Here is a 22,404-nt window from a genome sequence, read left to right as displayed (position 1 = left end):
AGGAAAAGGGAATACAGGCTTCCCACCCTCCTAGTGACCCTGTTTAAATCAGTGGGGTTTTTTTTTTTCTTCCTTGTGGGAAGCCATCCAACTGCAAGTGTGTGATTGAGAATGTTGGGGAGGCTAAGAAAGTGATCAGGGAACATTGTATTTTGTGCATATCACAATGCACCTTTCATCCTATATCCCATTGATGGCGAACCTTTTCGGCACCGAGGGCTCAAACTGGAACGTGCACATGCACGCACATGTCTGTGCGCCGGAGTGCCAGAAACCCAAAAGATCAGCTGGTTGGTGCTTGGGTGCACCAGCCAGCTGGTCTTCAGGTTTCCAGCGCTCCACATGCGCGGAAAGACCAAGTGGCCAGTGTACATATGAGTGCCAGAAACCAGAAGACCAGGTAGTGATGGCACGTGTGCCCACAGAAAGGGCTCTGCGTGCCACCTCTGGCATGCGTGCCATAGGTTTGCCATCATGGCTATATCCCTTTAATCCCTACTACAGATGCTCATGAACCCTGCCCTTCACCTCCCAGATTTTGGGCACTATCACATGTCAAAAGGTAGACACTTCCTAAGTTTTTGATAAGAATCCCACCAAAGATTTCCCGGGGGGGCGGGGGGGGGGGGCGGAAGGGCAGGGGCCAAAAATTGCTGCATCAAAGCAATCACATCTTTGTGCATGTGTTAGGCATGGATGCATGTACAAAACAAGTGAGTCTTTGGGCTTCTTGGTACTTTCTGAGCTTGGTGGTTTTCTTGTAGATGCTTCATTACCAAACTACATAACATCATCAATGCTAGCACTGTTGATGTGTGGACTACTTTGATAATGAAACTTCTGCAAGAAAACTACCAAGCTCAGAGAGCATCAAGGACCACACAGTTCAATCCTGAGCTACAGATATTTTCTTCTTCTGCTACAGGTGAGTTTTCTTGCTTTTTTTTTTTCCTCCCTGAAGATGCTGGTGCCAAGCATACTTAATAAAATAATCCTGCTTCATTCCCTGTACAAAGAGAAAGGCAAAGAGACAGGCAGAGAGTGAGGGAGGGAGAGTGAGAGAAAGAGATTTGAATGTTGAATACACTGAATGCAAGATTTTACTGCTGGATAATTCTTGTTTTAACAGGCTACTCTGAGTTCTACAATTAAGGTTCCCCTTGGAGAATATTGCAACATATCCTTGCCATCCTCATTATCCACTGGAAAAAGTTGTATTCTACATTATCATTAAATAAAAACAGAAACCCCTAATCTCCCTTCAAGTTAGTTTGTGTTGCTAAGCAACATAACATCAGAGGAATTTTTAAAAAATAAGTTTGAAAAAAATGCCAAAATACCTCAGGGAAAAGATTTGTTTCCAACACTAGTCATGCTTTTAGGCAAAACAAGGGAACTGCTTCAGATGCTAAAGAGGTGCCCCGAGAAGCCGGAGGCCAAATTTTCCTGCTGCATCCCACGAACTGACTCAGCCATCTTCAGCTGGAGATGTTGCCAAATTGTCAGTATTGAGAAAAAAACCCACCTGCCAGTTTAAATTAATTTTCCACATGTCTAATAAGAGGGCATCATCTTGTCCTTTGCCCCAGGCAACAAAGGTTTTGGATCAACTCTGATTAAATTCATTTTTTTTCCCAAATGGAAAGTGTGATTGCATTCTCTTTCTGATGAAACTGTATACTTCTCATTTGGGACTGCGGAGATTGCTTTTTTTTTTAATTATTTTTTTTAAAGAAAGCTTTCCAAATGGAGAGCAAAGCTACTACGACCTGGGAATAGAGATTGTAGAGAGAATTGCCCTTTTACAAAGTTGTAGGAGCAAATTTAAACTACATGCATCAGAGAAAAAAAAAATACTGGGAGGGATATAAAAGAGTTCTGGGATGGGGGGGGAAGGAAGGCAATTTCTCAAGTGAGGAAGATGGGGGTGGGCAGGAGACTGCATATTCCAGTGTGTAGCACACAGGAGGGAACCGTGACTGAAGCAATGGGCAAATGATGTGATGAAACAACTTCTGTGAACTTTGATTTGGCAGATCTTCCTAGGCTCTTGCACATCCCCTCCTTATGGAATTGGGTTTACACTTTCCTTGGGGATTCACCTTTATATTTCTCAAGCACCAATAAGAAACATTTGCATTTATTGCAAAGCAGGACTCTTAAAGGCTACTATTTTTTTCTGAAGTTTAGAAACCAGTAAATTAAATATAAAATAGGAATAGTATTTTATGTCAGAGCAAGCAGATATTCTTTGCAATCCAATATAAAATAAAAATTTAAGTTTACCCATCACTAATAGGAGATTACTTTCTCCAGAGTCCGGCAGGGAGTGGATTATAACTTCTAGACCAGGGGTGTCCAACCTTGGCCACTTTAAGGCTCATGGACTTCAATTCCCAGAATTCCCCAGCCAACCAGCCAGCCATGACACCTACCCATGCTGGCTGGGGATTCCTGGGAGTTGAAGTCCACCAGTCCCAAAGGGGCCAAGGTCGGACATTCCTGTCCCAGACTGAAGACTGTTACTGATTAGTAGATGCAAAACAAATGAGCATGTCCCTGCTCTAGGAATTGGTGATTATTGTTTGAACATTAGCCCCGGAGACCAAAATAAATAAGAGCGGCACCCTATCCACCTGCAATTCGTGCCTGACGTATTCACCCGCATCGTTATCCCTCCGTGAACGCTGTAACCGTGGGAATACTTTTCGTGGAGCAACCACCTTTAAATCCACGAAGGCAAAAGGCTTGGGACGTTTCGGATACAAAACTGGAAAAAGCGATTCGGAGCAGGCGGGAACGCGCGCTACGGGCGCCTCTTTGAACGCGTTTCCGGGATCGCGCGGCTCCTGTGAGAACTCGGGGCAAAACAAAACAAAACGCAGCTTCTTTAAAGAGGAGCGGACGAAGGCAAAGCGTGCAACCTTCCCGCCCTACGCTCCTCTTCGGCCTTGGATCCCAGCCCTCCCACCCGCATAAACTACGGGGTCAAGGACATAATATGCTTGATCGGCGGCGGGTCCGGTTCGGTTGCCCTGGCCAGCTTTGTGCAACACCGTGGCGGATCGAACCGTTCCATGCCGGGATTCGTTGTGTGGCAAACTCCGTGGCGTTACAGGAGAAAGGCCTTCCTTGTGGAAATCCGCTCCGTGCGCAAGTTTCTGAACCGCGGGGACGGCTAAACCGCTCCTGCTTTAATGCGAAAGGCATCTTTGGAAGAAGGAAACGGGCGGCCGCACAACCGCCCGTCAGTCCAGCCGGCTCGGCTCCAATGCCAGGGGCTACAAGGGCCCCTCCCTCCTCCCTTCACAAAAAAACGCGTAAGATAAGAGCCAATAGGTGGGGAGTCTCATTTGCATATTTCTCTTCAAGCACTTAAGGCGCGGGGGAAGTGGAGCCGAGCGCGGAGTTAGCGTCTCCCTTGCTCTTCCAGCGGAGGCTCTCGCCCTTCCTCAGCTTTCTCGCCCGTTAAAACTTCGGGAAACTTTTTTCTCGCCCCGTTCTTTTCCAACGAACGCTTCCCCTCGCACTGCCCCCGCCCGCTGCCTTCCCTTGTTTCGGTCCGGGGACCATCAGCCGCCCTTTTTTTCGAGCCATGTGTAGAAGACCAGCGCTCCTGCCAGCCCTGTGTATGTGGAGCTGCTGCCTCGTCGCGCTTTGCGGGAAGTCGGCTAGCCAGAACGTCGTGGCCTCGTCAAGTAAGTCCGGTTTCTGCTCGCCGCCCCGAGAGAGAGAGAGAGAGAGAGAGAGAGAGATCGCCTCCGTCTCTCCCACGGGAGGCTCGGGGTCGCCGTGGAAGGAGAAAAGGAACCGAACCGAGCCTAGAGCATAACCGGCTGCCGGGGAACGCGAGGCGCCAACAGAAAGGAAGGAAGGAAGGGAAACTTTCCGAGGGGAAAACCGAGCGAGGCATACGACAAACGGAGAGTTTAATAATGGGCAAACGTGGGTTACGGGGCGGGGAATTGGAAGGGAGCAGAGCGCCTGACAATTTGGGGGTCCCGAACAAGATTTGCAAAGCTTGCGGGCTGCCGAGAGGGCTTGTTTCGGGACATTCGTTCTAGGAAGTAGTAGGCTAACACGAGGCTGTGGAAAAAGGGCAGAGCTCGTCACGGCTCTGAATGAAACCTACTACCAGCCAGGTGTAGTGTCAGCCTCAGTGGAAGGGCAACCTGGCTGCCTCCTGCCTTGAGCTACTGCAGTGAGCGGTCTACCCTGCCGAGTGTGTTAACTCGGTATTGGGGGAGACGGAGGGCAGGTGCGCGAAACAGGTTCAGGTGGGTTGTATCAGGTTATTCTCTCCGAGGGGGCGTGGCCGAGTGGGACCACCAGAAGAGGTGAGGAGGACGGCCCAACATTCAGAGGGCGGGCGAGAGGGGCGTGGTTTCCTCAGCATCCCTCCCCCTACCCAAAAAAACGTGGCGTCTCCCGGAGCTTGCAAAGAAATGTCTTTGACTGCCTTTGACCCGTGGAGCAACTTTGAGCGACGGTTACGCATCTTGCGTTCTCCCCCCCCCCACCGCATTTTTAGATTCGTTCGTTGCTTTGCTTAAAGAAAGGAAAAGAAACGCGTTGCCCGTGAGGAGACTCGCGAAAGCCCAAGCCTGGTGGCCGCTTCGGGAAAGGGACGGCTGCGTAATAGTTGGGAAAGCGGGAAAGCCTCGCCGAGAGGTGTTCGGACCGTTTGGCGGGGCGGTCCGTTTGGCGCGCGTTTAGTTTTCGAGTAGCGACGGGAAGGTGAGGCGCAACCTCTGCGTAGCCCGCGCCGTGTTCTTAGAAGGCAAACGGTGCTTCCTTCCGCCGGTGCTTCTAAGCCTCTTCGCGTGTTTACTCCCGCGGCGTCAGGAGAGGCCAGAAGCGGCTCCGCCAGTGCGCTCGCTGGAATGGAGGAGGGCGGGGAAGGGGCCCGCCGAAAGAAAAGCCCGGCTCATGCTTGGTGACCGCTAGTAACTCCTCCGCTGAGGAGCCAGCCGGCGCAGGAATGCCTGGAACGTGGGCCAAGGTCACCCTGGTTCAGGGGGCTGCTACGAGCCGGGGGAGGGGAGGGAAGGGGGGAACCAGAGCCGGTCGAGAGCGCTCCGGTTCCTCCAGGACCAGGAAAGGCTGGGCTGAGGCGCGTGGCGGCCTGGAGGATAAAAGCGCCTGGCACGGAAGGAAGCTTTTCAGGAAAAATCTGCCTCCTAGGCAAGGCGGCGGGAAGGAAGAGAGCAGCAAGAAGCGGTTTCCCTCCGAATGGGATTTTTCTGGCGGCGAGCAAAAATAAGACATTAGGAAGCGAGACTTCTTTTACTTAGAACGGTTTAACATACCTGTGCCAGCAACGGTCGTGTGAAAACTCCTATAACTTTTGCAAGAGCACAAACGTCTGTGGAGATTCTCAAGTTCATCCAGGGCATAGTTGTCTCAAAGGTGCAGTTTTCCCAAGCAAATATTTTGCAGGGGGTTATAAAAAAAACAAAAAAAATATATATTAATCAGATGGTTTTCCAGTTGTCCCCATTTAGCAGCCAAAGCAATTTTTGTTTAGATGAATGCTGTACTAATACTTTCCAGTGCTTTCTCCTTATTTGCCCTTTCGAAAGAATTTTGTGGTTTTCCGCTCCTTTTTTAAAGTTTACTTTCAAGATTATCTCATTTCTCCCTCTCTTGGTAGTAAAATTGATTAGTGTTAGCAGAATAGAAATATACTGGGGAGGAGGTGCAGATGTTTTAACTTTGAAGTTCAAGGTTAAGGTGAAGTGTATAGACTACACAAGTTCCTAAAATAGGACAGGATGGTTGTCCTTTGGCTAAAACTGTAGTGGAAAAAGTAATACCCATTTAATCAATCATAAAACATAACTGCAAAACAAATTTATATAAAAACAGTATATAACAATGGGATATAGGTGACTTGTTCTCAATGGACAGGAATTGGATGCTGAAGCACTAGTACAATTTTTCACAAATAAAAATCTATAGAAGTTTTACTGGCACTTTTCTGTCTTGTTACCTGATCCCCTATGTTGCAGATTTATTGCAATTTTTAACCTTATTGCAATGCCAGTATAAACTATTATGTGTGAGCTGACGGGACTGATATTGCCTCTTCACTTCACCTGTCTCCCAAGAAATATTCTGCAGTGTCATTGGCAATTTGTGCTCCTTCACAAAAAATGTGCACATTTCAGCAATTTTTTTTAAAAGCAGCTGATATCCTCTGAAATGCAGCAGCCTGAGAAGCCTATCAAAAGAGATATATTCTGTCAGATTATCAGGATTTGGGAGCCATTTGCAATGGTGCCTGGAAAAAGTTGCTTATGAAAGAGTTTTGTGAAATATTGAAGTTTCCGTGCTTTTCAGAAGTTGTGGAGAAGCTGAGGGCTATTATCAGTGGGGTGAGGATATGATATGTACACCCTTGTGTTTAGAGATGGCATCAGGGATGGATCTATCACTGTTGTATGGTGCTAGTACTAATAGAAAGAAATCATTCTTCTGTTGTTACCTGGAATTACCATCATCACCTTGGTTATATCTTTGTAAATAATCATTAGCATTCAATTTAAGAACCATATTTAGGCAAGATTACATACCATCCAGGATCATAGGTCCCTAATACGTTCTTTTAGATTCTCCAACAGTGTAACTATCACCATTATAACTGAATCTATCTACCTTGCTACTGGTCAGCCTCTTCTTTTTCCTTCCACCTTTGCCAGTGTTAGAGCTTTCTTTAGAAGAGGTGCAGTTCTGTGCACACCCTGGTTACACCCATGTAAAACAATAGTTTTATAAACTACACTTGCTTCCAATTGTCTTCTGGTGCAGTCCAAGGTCACTTTTAGGACTGCTTATCTCCAGTGATTTCTGTACCTCCCACCAGATTCAATGGGGTGGGCTTGGGTATGTTGTCGGTCTCCTTTGATATCATCTGGTTGGACCTTGGATATGCTTCCTTTCTTTTGCACTATCTGCTTTTCCACAGGCATTATGTAATTGGCACCAAGCATTTACAATTAATAGTATTACCCCTATGCTTATTATGTAGTAAGGATGCATTTTGCTTACAGATTTTTTTTTTATTTGATTTATATGCTGCCCTTCTCCAGAGACTCAGGGCGGCTTACAATGCATTAAGCAATAGCCTTCATACTTTTTGTATATTTTATACAAAGTCAGTTTATTGCCCCCACAAACTGGGTCCTCAATTTATCTACCTTAGAAAGGATGGAAGGCTGAGTCAACCTTGAGCCTGGTGAGATTCGAACTTACTTTAATTGCAGACAGCTGGTGTTAATCACAATGCTATCAGTCTGCTGAGCCACCAGGCCCTAGAGATACAGAATGGCACTGTATTGTAATGTGTTTAGTTTACTTTGCTCTTCTTGTTTTTATTATCAGTTATCCTAGAGCAGTGATGGCTAACCTTTTTGCCATCACGTGCCAAAAGTGGGGGGGAGTGTGGTGGGATCACACGCACGTGTGCCCATATCCATAATTCTATGTGCCCCGCCCCCCGTGCTCTCCCCGCGTTTGGCACGTGATGGCACTGTGGGCCCGGTAGGCCCATTTTTTGCTCTCCCCAGGCTCCAGAGCCTTTCTAGGAGCCTGGGGAGGGCAAAAACGGTGTTCCCCACCCCCAAGAGGCCCTCCGGAGGCTGGAAACAGTGTGTTTCCTGACTTCTGGTGGGCCCAGAAGGCCCGAAAATCAGCTGTCCAGCGCACGCATGCATGCCGGAGCTGAACTCGCGTGCCCACCAGTATGGCTCCACATGCCACCTGTGGCACCCGTGCCATAGGCTCGCCATCACAGTCCTAGAGTGACATGAATGGGTTTATAAAGTCTTTAAATTCATACAATTCAGTGAGTTCTGTCTATAGGATCAAGTTAGAATCAAGGCATGAGCAGTTTGTATCTGCTTACTCTGTCACTGGAGTTTTACATAACCAATGTACAATATGCATAACTGAAATATGAAAAGATTGTGCCCACTTGATTTTGGAATTTCATATTTCATATGAAGGTTTCATATTTATATGGATTTGAAAGACTATTTTCATATAATTTGAATGCACAACATACATTCTTTCAAATCTGCTGAATGCTGCTTCATATCACTGCGTTGTGTTTTTATAAGTCCTGCCTATTTCACCAGCTGCCTGAAGTGGATAGAAAAGTATCATACATCACTTTTAACATTCCTTACTAAGCTGGGATTGTATACATTAAAACATCAGAAACTGGGAATAAGGAAGATGAGAGTACTTTAGTTAAGCACAGAAAATATGCAAACGTTTTCATAATCCCTTTTGCAAATATACCAACTGCAAATAAGTTAAGCACCATTCCTCAAGGATTAGTTTTAGGATTGGTTCAACATCATACTTCACTTGATGGACTTTTGTTCCTAATTAATGGAGCTAAGTGTTAGCAGCATTATATACTATTAATTGGAGATTTGGATTCGCCAAGATCTTTTATTTTGCAAGTTATATAAATTCTGTTTAAGTCGGGTAAGTCAAATTAATGAGAGTACTCTGCAGAAAGTCAACAATATGTGATGTGTGATATACATATACTTTACTATGAGAAAATGCAACATAATTTCAGTTTATACAAAGAAACTATGTAGGCTCTAAAAATCAACCTTTCGCAAACTTTGTAATGTATATTATCTTGTCTTTAGGACAGGAATCTTAAAACTGTATTGGTGATTTAATACCATAGCACATACAAGACTAAGCAAATGTAGAATGTTAGTGCTTTACTGCCACAGTTACGGAATATATTGTAAATCAGAGATGAGGGTTTTCTTTATAGAGGCATCAATTTGCAAAACATGTTTTAGGTTTTCTTTTTTTCATGGAAGCATTATTTTCAGCAAAATACCTGGGCCTTAGGTAGTCCTCTGACATCTCACTGGACTCTGAAAACAGGTACTGTATCTAGATAGTGGAAGAAACAAAGAAAACAGAAGAAAATGTCCTATACAGCCAATTTCTATTTTCTTGCTAGATCAGTCATACTAGTCTTGCTAGATCAAAACAAACTTGAACATGATGTCATTTCTTAGCATATTCTTGATTTTACTCCAGAGAAGCGTACATAAGAAAGTCTAAGCTCTATCAACATTTTTCTTCCTCCATGACTTGGGATTTGGTAGTTAATTTGGCTTAAAATTTTAATTTTAATGGGTTATTTTAGAGGCAAAGGGTTTTAAATTTTTGGGACGCCAATTTGATTTAATTCTGTTTTAATTCATCTTAATTTTTATATTGTATGTATTTTAATTTTGACTGTTCACCGCCCTGAGTCCTTCGGGAGAAGGGCGGTATACAAATTTAATAAACCACAAACCATATACTGTATGTAAGGGTTGCATCTTGAAAGCTGCAATAACTTTTTCATTTTTATAAAATACACATACATTCAGACTTAGTTTGCAGATAATCTAAGGCAGGTGTGCTTTAATTACAGTTTGTAGAATATCCCATAAGTGGCAGGGTTTGTGTTAATCCAAGACAAGTGACTTAGCATAATACGGAAATTCAGTCTTTATTTCCAGCCTGTCATGTCAGTTTCATTAAACTAACAGGGCGACATAGGAAAGCTAACTTTGATTTCAGTAAAAAAAAAAAAAAAAAAGGACATCTACAGTGACTGGTTTTCTGGGTGTGAAAGGTTTTGAATACCCAGCAATGCAATATTTAAAAGTATAGTTTGTATAAGCTACCACATATGCAGTACATTTTCTGGGTATGCTTATTTAATTTGAAGGGTGAATGCAGAGACTGTTTCATATGGTTATATTCAACCATACCTAAATTCTTTAATTTCGGTGTACTTCTCTTGGTTGTGTCTAACTTCTCACTGATTTCAGTAAATCTGTTCTTGATAAGCACATAGATATCGCCTCCAATCTGGATGTTCTCCCTGAATTCCCTATTCAGTGTAGCTATTGATGAGAACTCCAAAAAATTGAAGTTCTGAATCTGGGGAGCTCCCAGTTAAGACAAGGATATCATAGATCCAATTATTTCTTTGAATCGTGATTTTGGTAGAAGATTCTGTTCTCAGCTGACACTTTTGGCCAGATGTGGGGGATTTTTGCTGGCAGCATGTTGGGAAGAAAACTATTAGCTTTCTTCCTCCCAAAAGCTCTCCAGTGTTGGCCTATGATAAAAACAAAGCCTTCAAATAGAAATAACAGGCTTTATGTCGCGTGTACTTGGATGTTTAGTAGTTCACATTCTCCAAAGGAGCTTGACTATAAGGATAGGAATTAGAGATGTGTTCCAACCACAAGCTTTGCTTTGGGACCCACTTAAATATTTTGGAACAGTATAGTTTAATTAGGATTTAAAATGAAGGCAATTGTGAGTTGTGGGAGTGGAATGATCAGAGTGGTGTTGGGAAGGAATGGATGGAGCAGTCTAAGATCTTTTAATGGGCATGTAAATTGATCAGGTTCTTGCACTGAGAATCTTTAAAATCCCAAGGAGTGTGTAGACTATTGTGTTTAATTTCTTGTTCAATGAAGGAATCCAAATGAAAGCATCCCAGAGCAGATGAGTATTTAACCTCTACTTACATGCAACCAATGAAAGATGACACTTCCATCTTTCTGGTAGTTATTGTTACTGGGGAACTTCTTTTTTTTTTTTAGATTTATACTTGGATTCATAGATCATCTTGGGATTTAAAAATCTTATTACATGTTCTGTAAACTGAGACAACAGAAAGTAAGTCTTGACCTTCTTCTATGTGACATTCTTTCAGATACAGGTAGTCCTCCACTTAGAAATACGATTGAGCCCAAAATTTCTGTGAGGCAGTTCAGTTTTGCTCCATTTTGTGGCCTTTCTTGCCAAAATGGAATTACTGTAGTTGTTAAATCAGTAACATGGTTGTTAATTGAATTTGGCTTCCCCACTGACTTGGCTTATCAGAAGTCGCAAAAGGAGATAACATGACCCCAGGGACACTGCAACCATCATAAATATGAATCAGTTGCCAAGCATCTGAATTTTGATCACATAATCATAGGGATGCTGCAAAGGTCGTAAGTGTGAAAAATGGTCATAAGTCACTTTTTTCAGTGCTGCTGCAACTTTGAATGGTCACAAAACGAACTATCTGTAAGTCAAGGACTACCTGTATTTGAAAGTACAATTTTCAAGTCAGCCTCTGGCAACTTCATGGATGTATCCATCTATTTCTTTTGACAACAGCATGGAAGTGGTTTGTCAGTGTCTTTCCTAGATGTGTTTTTGAATTCAATCTGGTCTACAACTCTGTGTTTGTGTGCAAGGTCCATCCAGTCCTGCTTAGTTTCCAGTTCTACACAAGATCAACCAGGTGTAGCCATCTGATCAGATCCAGTGACCGTACAATTAGGACTTCTGGGGGAATCAGTGCGAAAGCTTAAATGTTGCAATGATTTGTTGTAGCTTTTGGGGATGAATGAACCACTGCATTGCATCAGTAATTTTCAATAACATTTCTAGTATGTTTGCATTTATAAGAGGCAGACAAATGTTTTAATGTACTGCAATCAGAAAACCTTTGACAAGTGTGGCTGTCTTTTAATCCAAGAAAGACAATCTTGGGAAGATAGTGGAAAGGAAGATGAGCTGCGGTGACGTAGTGGTTAGAGTGCAGTACTGCAGGCTATTTCTGCACACTGCTGGCTGCCTGCCTGCAATTTGGCAGTTCAAATCTCACCAGGCTCAAGAATGATTCAGCCTTCGATCCTTCCAAGATGGGTAAAATGAGGACCCAAATTTTTGGGGGTAATATGATGACTCTGTAAACTGCTTAGAGTGGGCTGTAAAGCACTGTAAAGCAGTATATAAATATAAGTGCTATTGCTAGTGCTAAGATAGATTCCAATGTTTGAACACCATTTTCCTGTAAACAGGTAACTTTACTTACCTCCCACTGGATATACAATTTTAGTTTGGTGAAGCAAAACTCAACTTGCAATCCTTTCCAAATGTTACTGTTGAAATGTCAAAAATTTTAATGTTAAAGTTTAGACCTATAGTCCACTGGGTGAGAAATTTCAAAGAGAAAGCTGTAAACTCAGAAAACCAGACTGGCATTGGATTTTCATACTTCTGTAGAACAATCTGTCACTTGAGCAGAAAGGTGAGATTGATTCAGGGATGAAATCCAATTTTTTTTACTACCGGTTCTGTGGGCGTGGCTTGGTGGGTGTAGTGTGGTTTGGTGGGCGTGGCAGGGGAAGGATACTGCAAAATCTCCATTCCCACCCCACTCCAGGGGAAGGATACTGCAAAATCCCCATTCCCTCCCCACTCCTGGGGGAAGGATATTGCAAAACCTCCATTCCCACCCCACTCTGGGGCCAGCCAGAGGTGGTATTTGCTGGTTCTCTGAACTACTCAAAATTTCCGCTACTGGTTCTCCAGAACCTGTCAGAACCTGCTGGATTTCACCCCTGGATTGTTTTATTTCATTCATGAATGTCTAAATAATAGGCGTGACATATTCTTAGAGGTACTGTATCGAGAATTTCTCCCTGCCTTCCACTATGTTCTCAACTGAGAAAAAAGTAAGATAATTAAACAAGTCTAAAATTTTACTTACAAGAAGAAACAAACAAATGTTGCTTAATTTTTGCCCCACAGTCTGTTTTAATTATCAAACTTATATAGTGCCCCATCTCACAAACATGACTCTGTAAGCATGCAGTGAAACAAAGTTAAAAAGTCTAAAGCATCCATTAAAAACAGTTAAGCATATAAATATAAATAAGACCATGGTAGAATGGACCAAATCCTACATAGTCCTCAAGCTGCAACCATTTATCATTTAAAGTTACAAAGGCACTGAAAGAAATGACTTACGATTGGTCTTCATGCTTTATAACCTTAGAAGCATCCTGTGGTCATGGGATCAAAGTTCAGGAGACTGGCAACCAGCATTTATTTATGATGGCTGCAGCATCATAACTTGGGGTTATGTGATTGCCATTTGCAATCTTTCCAACTGGCTTCTGACCAGCAAAGTCAGTGGGAGATGCCAGATTCATTTAATGGCCACACAATGCACTTAATAACTGTAGTGATTTGCTTAACCATGGCAAAAAATATATATGATACAATTGAGTGTGGATTCACTTAGCAATCGACTTGCTTAGCAAGGGAAATTCTGGTTTCAGTTGCAGTCATATATAACAATCCTTTATGCTCCCTATTTCCATAGGATCCCAAAGCCTACTGGAAAAATCATGTTTTAAAGAGATTTCCAGAAGGCCAGTAGATTTGGGACTAACATCATTTCAGGGAATGAGGTTCCAGGGTGCCACGGCAGAAAAGGCTTGTCTCCTGCGTTCCATCAGATGGAAGTCTTCAGCAGACACAATCTGTATTCTGTCCTGCCAGACCTATTGCTGTGATAAAGTTGCTTATGTTCTGATGTCTGGATTGCTTTGCTTGTATATTAAATGAATACACTGCTTCACTGCTTCAACACTGCTACCCGTAATACATGAGATAAGTTGACATGTCAGCCTGCTTTAATACTGACTCAGAGTTAGGAATTCTAGTGAATTTGCAGTAGAAAGATTTTTAAAATTAGAGTATGCATATCTTATCCCCAGAACCTTTTACAAGCAATTCGTCTTTTTGTTATTAAGCAAAATTTCAAACAAATTGAGAGTAGTACTAGGCAAATACAGTATTTCCTTATTTTTAATTTTGTTTTTGCTCTTTTTTGAAGTTCACAAATGCATTTCAGGAGTGTTGTAATATCGCCATGGAAATTATACATCAAATGCAAAATTGAGTAATTAGCGGTGCAGGTTTGTTGACATTTGTGTTACAGAAAGATGAATAAATATTTGAGAGATGGAGATAGACCAAATAGGACATACGTTATCTAGAAAACTAAGGGATGAGTTTGTGGTTTGCCTGTTCAGAAAATTCGGACTGTGGCCATGAAGGTTATGTTAAAATGCTTTCTAACCTTTGTAAAAGAGCAACGTTTTGCAGTCTTTCCCAACTTTTAGTGCTTTCCAGGAGTGTTATGACCTATCATTATCAAATAGCCTAGAAATTGTAATCCAACACTTTTGTAAGGAATTCAGTGTGGACAGCCTGGTGAATGTGACATATCTATTTGAAGGCTGCAAAGATTTACTTTGTTGATGGATTCAAAAATCAACTCTTTAGTATATTAGCAAATAGAACTTAGGGTGTGATATATAAACGAAAAGGCAAAATTGGGCTGATTCATTGTACCAATAAAGGAGAATATTTGTAGCTCAGGGTTGACAGGAGGGATCCTTAGTTATTTTCTTGCAGATGTTTCATTACCCAAACTAGGTAACATCATTACTGCTCCACTAATGGTATTACCTATTTTGGGTAATGAAACATCTGCAAGAAAACAATGAAGCTTAGAGAGTACCAAGGACCCTTGATTCATTATACTTCTCTTACTTTATCTCTGCTGAAAAATGCCTGGACAGCTTTTCATCAATATGGGATAGACTTGAGCAAAAGCTTCAGTTAGCTTCAGTTAAGCTTCAAAAGCTTCAGTTAAGTACAGGATACTTACCTTTTTATTGAACAGAGACCTGATGAGAGGTACAATAAACCTTTGGCTTTCAACTATCTCGAAAATGCATAAATCAACTTCTTCCCTCCTTCTCTACATGCAGTTTAGTAGAAAAGCATTCATTTCACTGGTTTTTATTTTGAGTAAGTCATAACACAAGAGCCACTGTGTTCTAGTCTATGGCTGCCCTATGCAAAATATAACTACTGCAAGCAAAGTTAGTTCTTTGTCATGGTTGCTTGACAAGGTTTACATGCTAACTTCATGTAAAAAAAATGTATCTAGGGAGACCATAAAGCTGGCTTTCATCAAAAGAATAGTTCTTAACTAATAGTAGTTTCCAAAGTATTGGGTTTTCCCCTTATCCTGCTACTTTAACTCATTTTTAAGAGGACATTTTGTAAATTAATTTACCCAAATGTTGCATGTAGTTGGTGCCTAATGATATTATTATTGTCCGAGTGATATACAAGTAGTCCTTGACTTACGACCACAATTGAGCCCAACATTTCTGTTGTTAAGTGAGACATTTGTTAAGTGAGTTTTGCCCCATTTTACAAACTTGCTTGCTACAGTTGTTAAATGAGTCACTGCAGTTGATAAGTTAGCAATCGGGTTGTTAAGTGAACCTGGCTTCCCCATTGACTTTGCTTGTCAGAAGGTCACATAAGGTGATCACATGAACCTGGGACACAGCAATGGACATAAATATGAGCCAGTTGCTGAGCATCTGAATTTTGATCACATGATCATGAGGATTCTACAAAGGTAGTAACTGAAAAATGGTCATAAGTTACATTTTTCAGTGCTGTTGTAACTTTGAACGGTCACTAAACAAACTGTTGTAAGTCAAGGACTACCCTTACAAGCCATGTAAAATGTAAATGCAAATTTTTAAAGCATATCTTAAAAAGGTGCCAGGACAATTTATAGACCATTTTTTGACTGAAATGTGGAATGAGTTTAATAAACTATTACATAATTTTGCAAGCGAATTTGCTTTCCTTCTGATAACATTCATCATCCATACCATAATTTTTTCCAATAAGAAAAATATTTGTTATATAAAATATATTCACAGGAACAATTAATAATAGGGTATTGCAAACCCATAATATTTTATTAAAATCTTTCAAAATTGGCTTAAAACGATTAAATTTGTTAAAAAACAATTTTTTTCCACTTCTTCAATATGGTATGTTAATATTTTCTGCTGAAATTATTACAGCATGTTTTTTGCCTTCATTTAACTCTTTAATAAAAGCTGAGGCAAAAAAATGGTCTGTATAAAATTTATGGTGAAAGGAAATGTATTAGTAAACATCCATCGAACAGAAGGAATATTTTGTGTAAACTGGAAGTGTTTATAAACTGACCATAAGCAAGATAATGAGATACGTGAATTTCTGTAGGTAGACTGAACTTACTGTAATATAATAAGATGATCAATAAATATTGTCATTTTCCCTGCTCTCTATCATCTGAAAATAATACTCTTGCTTAGCTTCATTATGGAAACTTGAATCAATAGAATGAGTTGTTTCTTTGTCGTTTTAGCTGTCACTGCAGAAATCTGTATCAAAGAAGTACTAGGATAAATGGTTCTCCTGGCCCATCTGTGCCCTGTTTGATGCTACTGTGGATGCTAATAAATCTCTATTAGTGCCGAGTCACTTAGTTTCTTACTTATTTTATTGATTTCTATAACGGAGAATCTTAAATAGACTATTAATATTATTTGCAGGCATTCCTTTCTTTCAAACCACTTAAAAATTCCCTCTCTTTTTAACTTCAGGAAACATTATAGAAAACGAGAAAGACTTCAGTGGTATCGAGAGTAAATTTTCTTTAAGGATACCCGAAAAGCCTGATGAAGACATTTGTCACCTAGTTCCTGGACAGGAAACAAGTGTAGCAGATTGCAACTTCAATCATACCAGTAAAACTTTTGTGGTTATACATGGATGGACGGTAAGAGGAGTCAAACATTTGCATAGCTATTCACTGAAGACTCTTAGTCAGTCTGATATGAACAGAGACCCAAACAGTGATTTAAAAAAAACCCAACAAATTAATTGCCATACATTTTTACTTAGTCAGCTCATTTCTGCTTGGGATGGGTAGCCTTTTAAGCTCTATAGGTAATCCTCGACTAATGACTGCAATTGAGCCCACTATTTTGGTCATAAGTCGTGATGGTCATAAAGTGGCTCACCACAGGACCAGGACCAGTTTTACAATTTTTTTTGTAGCAGTCATTAAGCGATCCCTGTGACCCAAAGTTCATGATGAGAAGTTTTTCCAGAAGCTGAAAGTAAGTGCCTTTTCTAGAAAAAAATACCATAAATCGTGATCACATGACCATAAATTAAAAATGGCTGTAAATGTAGGTTTGTTGCTGAGCACCCAAAATGCCTTCATATGTTTGGGGGGCCCCTAACATCAGAAGTTCACATCCTTGTTATAAGTCCCATTTTAGGGGGGGGGAAACCATCATAATTCTGGCCCCGAAGGAATCAGCCATAAATTAAGTACTACCTGTATTGTTTTCTGGATCACCTTTGGAAATTATAATGTCTTTTTTTAAAGCAATTCCAACCTTAGTTTAAACATCACAATTTGATCATAACTCTTACAAAAAACAACTGTTTTGCTGCATCAGGCCATTTGTTCTAGCATTCTTTTTTTCAATAGTGCTGTCATGCTAATATAACTGTAAAGGTGATCCAGGCAATTCTATTCATGAAGAGAACTAGAAGCCATTGCTTGGGGAGCAATGAAACACATTGGAGCTCCAAAGACCTTGTGGCTTAAGCAAGACATGAATCCTCAATAGGGAACTGTTTGTAGCCTTTACTGTCTGGGAAGAACTAAATGGCCAGGGCCACCTAGAATTTGCCTAAGTTCCAAAGGGCAAACTTGACATAGGGAAATGGATCTTTTCTAGGCTTATCTAGAAAAATCAGAGATTAAAACCAGGATTTTCTTCTTGCAAAGCAAAAACTCTGCTGTTTATTATTTATTTATTTATTTATTAGTCGCATTTCTGTGCCGCCCAACTCCCTAGGGACTCTGGGCGGCTTACAGCAAAAAAACAATGCAAACAATATCCCGTAAATTTTTTTTAAAAGAAAACATTAAAAACCCATACATTCCATTCCATGGCCGGGTCTCGCAAGATCGCTGCAGCGAGATCAACGGCCCCAGGCCTGTCGGAAAAGCCAGGTCTTCACCACTTTCCGGAAGGCCAATAGGGTGGGGGCGGTCTGGACCTCAGGAGGTAATTGGTTCCAGAGACCCAATGCTGTTGCACTACAGCCACTCCCTGCAGCTTGGGAACATTTTCTTGAGGCTAGCATTAGTGGAAGTCTTTTGCAGTAAGAATGGTAAAGAAACTTGGAGCTCATTTGACATCCCTGTTGTTCCTTGATCTTATTTTTTTCTACCTGCTAACATAACACACACAGTTGCATTTCTTAAACTTTATGTTGTCCAAAGGTTAGGTACAAGAGACTTAAGCATTACCCCAGCAGGGTTCTTCATTACAGTAATATGACTTGTAACAAGAGAAATAGGAAACGGGGGTATTAGCTATGTTTATCGCTTTTTAATTATATATTTAAAAGGTGAGATAAAAATCTAATTGTAATTATTAAATAAATGTTAGGCGCAAGAAATCAGGAACATAACATCAGGAATGTATTCAAAATGAATACAGGTTTAATCCATGCCAGTTCACCACAAGTATATCTGAACTACTAATGGTCAGGGCAAATTGGCGATAGATAAGAGTCAATGGAATTCAAGGAAAGATGGGCTTAGATCTCCTGTGAGATCAAAGGGACTTAAAACTGATGATACACTTGACCCCTCAGCCTGGTCATCTCCTACAATCAGCAGCCATATAACTTACTTCTTCACCGCCAAGGTCTGCGTGAGATAAAAGAAAACTAATACTTGTGCTTTGCTCAACTTACATACATTCAATGCAAATCCTCTCAGTTCTTTCTAAAGTCGTCTTCATTTCCCCCTCCCCTATATTTCCCTAAAACCGCTAGAAATCCTCACCAAAAAACCACAATATTCTGCTTGTTGTCACACAGTTATTTTTCTAATGCCATTCAGATAGCCACAATAGCATGGGGGTTACTTGAAAAAGCAGGCATAATTCAGTAATTCTCCATTTTGCAATAAATATATAATGATACTGGCCTTTATTCAACTTGTGGCAGTGAATTCCCTATCTATTAAAGGATTAATCTTTTATTATTAAAATATGCCCAGGCAACCTTTCCCAGCTGGATGTTTTCCACATGTTTAAAAATCTCTATAAATTCTTAACATGGAAATGTATGTAAATTTTAGTCTGCTACATCTGTAGAGCACCAGATTGGACAAGGTTACTATCAGTGCACTCCTAAAATAATCCATTAACTTGTTTATGGTTACTTACTTGGAAAAATATTTGATGATTATATTTATTCTCTCTGTAAGTGTACTTAATATCTATCCTTTGAGGTTAATATTATACATTTGACATAGAGTTTATTGTATTCTAGGTGACTGGCATGTATGAGAGCTGGGTTCCTAAACTGGTGAACGCACTGTATAACAGGGAGCCCGATTCTAATGTCATTGTGGTTAACTGGTTAGCTCGAGCCAGTTTGCATTATACAACGTCTGCGTACTTTACAAAGAAGGTGGGAGAAGATGTTGCTGCATTTGTTGATTGGATGGAGGTAAGCATCTATTTGAAAGTTCTGTACAACACAATATCTTGAGAGTTAAAGGTGTTGAATACCTAGAATCCAAGTTAAGGACATTTCCAAATGAGGAATTTTTTCCCCCTAAAAAAATAGGCCTCTGGGTTTTGATTCCATAATGTTAGCTATATTTATTTCTGGCTGAACTGTATTTGAAACTGTAGTTATCCATTTTTTAAAGTTAACATTAAATGGAGTTTATAGGTGGTCCATTTTCTGCTTCATCACACTTATTGCTCTTACACTTTTAAGGGGAAAAGTGGCTTGATGACTTTTCGGCACTCCCATCATGTGGCCAGCAAATGCATACTGCATGCCTTGGAGTGAAAACAGTTTATTTCGTTCTGTGGAGTGGTGGAGAAAGGGGTTTTGTGGCAGGACCTGTAATAACTCAGAGTGGAGCAGTTAATTTTTACTGTCAGTACATCTCCAATTTGTGAAGGTTTTCGAAGCAGAATTTGTGAGTTCTCATGATGGAGCTATTGCTATACTAAAGAGAATTACATATTGGAATGGTTCCTCATTGGGAAAAACATGTCTGTTGGGTATCGATGTATGTAACATATGCTAACATATGTAACATAGATAACTCCATTGTATTGTTATTCTCTGTTAATTCTTATTTTTAATACATGAAAACATCCAAACATTCATATTCCAGCTCTTGCCTGAAAAATTATCTTAGCAATATTTGCACTGACATGATATCTTATGTGAGTGAAAATCTATATGATGATTGGAAAGTACGGGTAGTCCTCGACTTATGACCAGAATTGAGCAAAACATTTCTTGCTAAGTGAAACAGTTAAGTAAGTTTTGTCCCATTTTACAAACTTTCTTCCCACAGTTCTTTAGTGAATCACTGAAGTTGTTAAGTTAGTAACATAGTTGTTAAGTGAATTTGGCTTCCCCATTGACCTTGCTTGTCAGAAGGTTACCAAAAGGTGATCATATGCTAAGCATCTGAATTTTGATCGCATGTTCATGGGGATGCTGCAAGTCGTAAGTGTGAAAAATGGTCATAATTCACTTTTTTCAGTGCCTTGGAAAAACTTTGAACAGTAATTAAAAAAAAAACTGTTGTAAGTTGAGGACTACCTGTATGAAATGCAAGTGATGTCAAGTCTTTTAAGTATTAGTTTTGCAAATAAGGGATGAAGTAAAGGATGTTTGCTTATATACTCCTGGGACTTCTTTGACCTAGAGTGTTTTTCATTCCTGACACGCCAAATGTGCCCTCTGCTGGATAGTGATGAATATATTGCTGTTCTTCACATTCTTGCATTAGGGCTGTTCAAAGCCTCTAAAAGAAGGCATGGAAACACACGGGAATATAGGAAACAGCTTGCTATATGGATTGTTAAAGCTGCTGTGTCTTTTTCAAGCTATTATGGCTTTGCTGGAAACTATCCCAGCTATATATCCTATAAGGCAATGGTCACCAACTGGTGGTCCATGGACCGCAGAAAAATTATTTGCATTTTTTATATTGCACTAAATCAGGGGTCCTCAAACTATGGCCCCTGGGCTGGATATGTGCAATGAATGTTTGTGTTGCTGCAGAGAGGCTCACCTTTCGGGGTCTTTTTGTGCGGATCGGAGGGGGGCAGAAATTCTAACTTGGGTGTCTGCTTCAGCCTCCTGGTGTGGGGCTTTGGGCAAAGGCTGGAGGGAAGTGCCACTGGTGGCAAAGAGCCGGAGGGCCTCGTTCCAGTGGGACTGCATCATGGCTTGGAACTGGCTGACCATCTCAGCCCACTGAGCCTCAAGGCGGCGGTACCTGGCCTTGCACTCCCACAGGTCTTCCCTCTGCTTGGAAAGCCTATGCTCCTAGTCCTTAGTGAGGTGCTTCTGCTAAGTCTCCTTCTTGATCAGATTCAATTTGAACTGAGCTGTTTTGCCAACTCTCTCATGGTGGCTGCTTAGCTCCAATAACTGCTTCCTGTTGGGGCACTAAGGAGCCTGGGCAGGAAGGCGAGGAGGGATAAGTAGAGGCCAGAGAGGCTCCCCTCAACATGAGTAACATTGAGTTGACCACACCCACCCAGTCACATGACCACCTAGCCACATCCACCCAGCCAGTCATTAGGCAGATCATATTAGTGGTCCATGGGATTTAAAATTATGAATTTAGTGGCCCCTGAGGTCTGAAAGGTTGGTGACCCCTGCTATAAGGAATGCAGTGGCTCAGTGGCTAAGACGCTGAGCTTGTTGATCAGAAGGTCAGCAGTCAGTGGTTCAAATCCCTAGCGCCGCATAACGGAGTGAGCTCCTGTTACTTGTCCCAGCTTCTGCCAACCTAGCAATTCAAAGCAAGTTAAAAATGCAGGTAGAAAAATAGGGACCACCTTTGGTGGGAAGGTAACAGCGTTTTGTGCACCTTCGGCGTTTAGTCATGCCGGCCACATGACCATGGAGATATCTTCGGACAGCGCTGGCTCTTCGACTTTGAAACGGAGATGAGCACCGCACTTAGAGCTGGAAATGACTAGTACACATGTGCTAGGGAACCTTTACCTTTACCTTTATCCCAGCTATCCCTGCAATTATTCTTAATACACTGCTGCTTAACTCCATGCATTCCTTTGCACTCTCCTTACTTCCAACATTATAATATAGTCCCTTCAAATTGCCTTCTGAATGCATGAGGCTGTTCTCAGTAAATTTTGGATGTAACAAGCTACACCCAGAATCAGTTCTTGTGAACGGGCAGCCATATAAATTAGATAAACTAATAACTTCAAATGATCTGGAGTGGAGAACTATTTCTCTGTTTAGATCTTCATCTGAAATTCAGTTCTTAGCAGCAATGGGGCGGTGCTGATTGTTGGAAAGCAGTCACTGATTATTTTTTTTTTTTTATGGCTGTTGAGAGTGCTCACAAAGGATTGGAGGCCTTGGGAAGTTCACTTAAAATGTTAAAATGATTGCAAGGTGGCCTTCTTTCCTCCTTTCCTCATCTAGGCAGGTGGGACATAGTCACAAATTGAGTACCTCTTTCAATGGAGAGTAAACATGAGGATAACCTAGTTCTGATATTTTACATTTTGCAGATAACAGGCTGGAAACTGA

The 22,404-nt window shown here is 41.2% G+C and overlaps 1 protein-coding gene across 2 annotated transcripts in view; it reads left to right on the top strand.

Moving 5' to 3' along the window:
• The first annotated feature begins 3,421 nt into the window (after positions 1 to 3,421).
• The window catches only part of LPL (lipoprotein lipase), a 32,973-nt gene continuing 13,990 nt past the window's right edge, over positions 3,422 to 22,404 (top strand). For both annotated transcript variants that reach the window (XM_070938536.1, XM_070938537.1), the window contains exons 1-3: positions 3,422 to 3,698; positions 16,365 to 16,540; positions 19,129 to 19,308. In XM_070938536.1, coding sequence (XP_070794637.1) covers positions 3,596 to 3,698; positions 16,365 to 16,540; positions 19,129 to 19,308 — 459 coding nt within the window. In that variant the 5' untranslated portion in view covers positions 3,422 to 3,595. The remainder of the gene's footprint in view (positions 3,699 to 16,364; positions 16,541 to 19,128; positions 19,309 to 22,404) is intronic.

The sequence above is a fragment of the Pituophis catenifer genome, unplaced genomic scaffold (assembly GCF_029215685.1).
Source record: "Pituophis catenifer annectens isolate HBS135680 unplaced genomic scaffold, rPitCat1.0.hap2 SCAF_2, whole genome shotgun sequence".
In the NCBI taxonomy this organism is placed as follows: domain Eukaryota; kingdom Metazoa; phylum Chordata; class Lepidosauria; order Squamata; family Colubridae; genus Pituophis; species Pituophis catenifer.
This window is presented reverse-complemented; position numbering and strand designations above follow the sequence as displayed.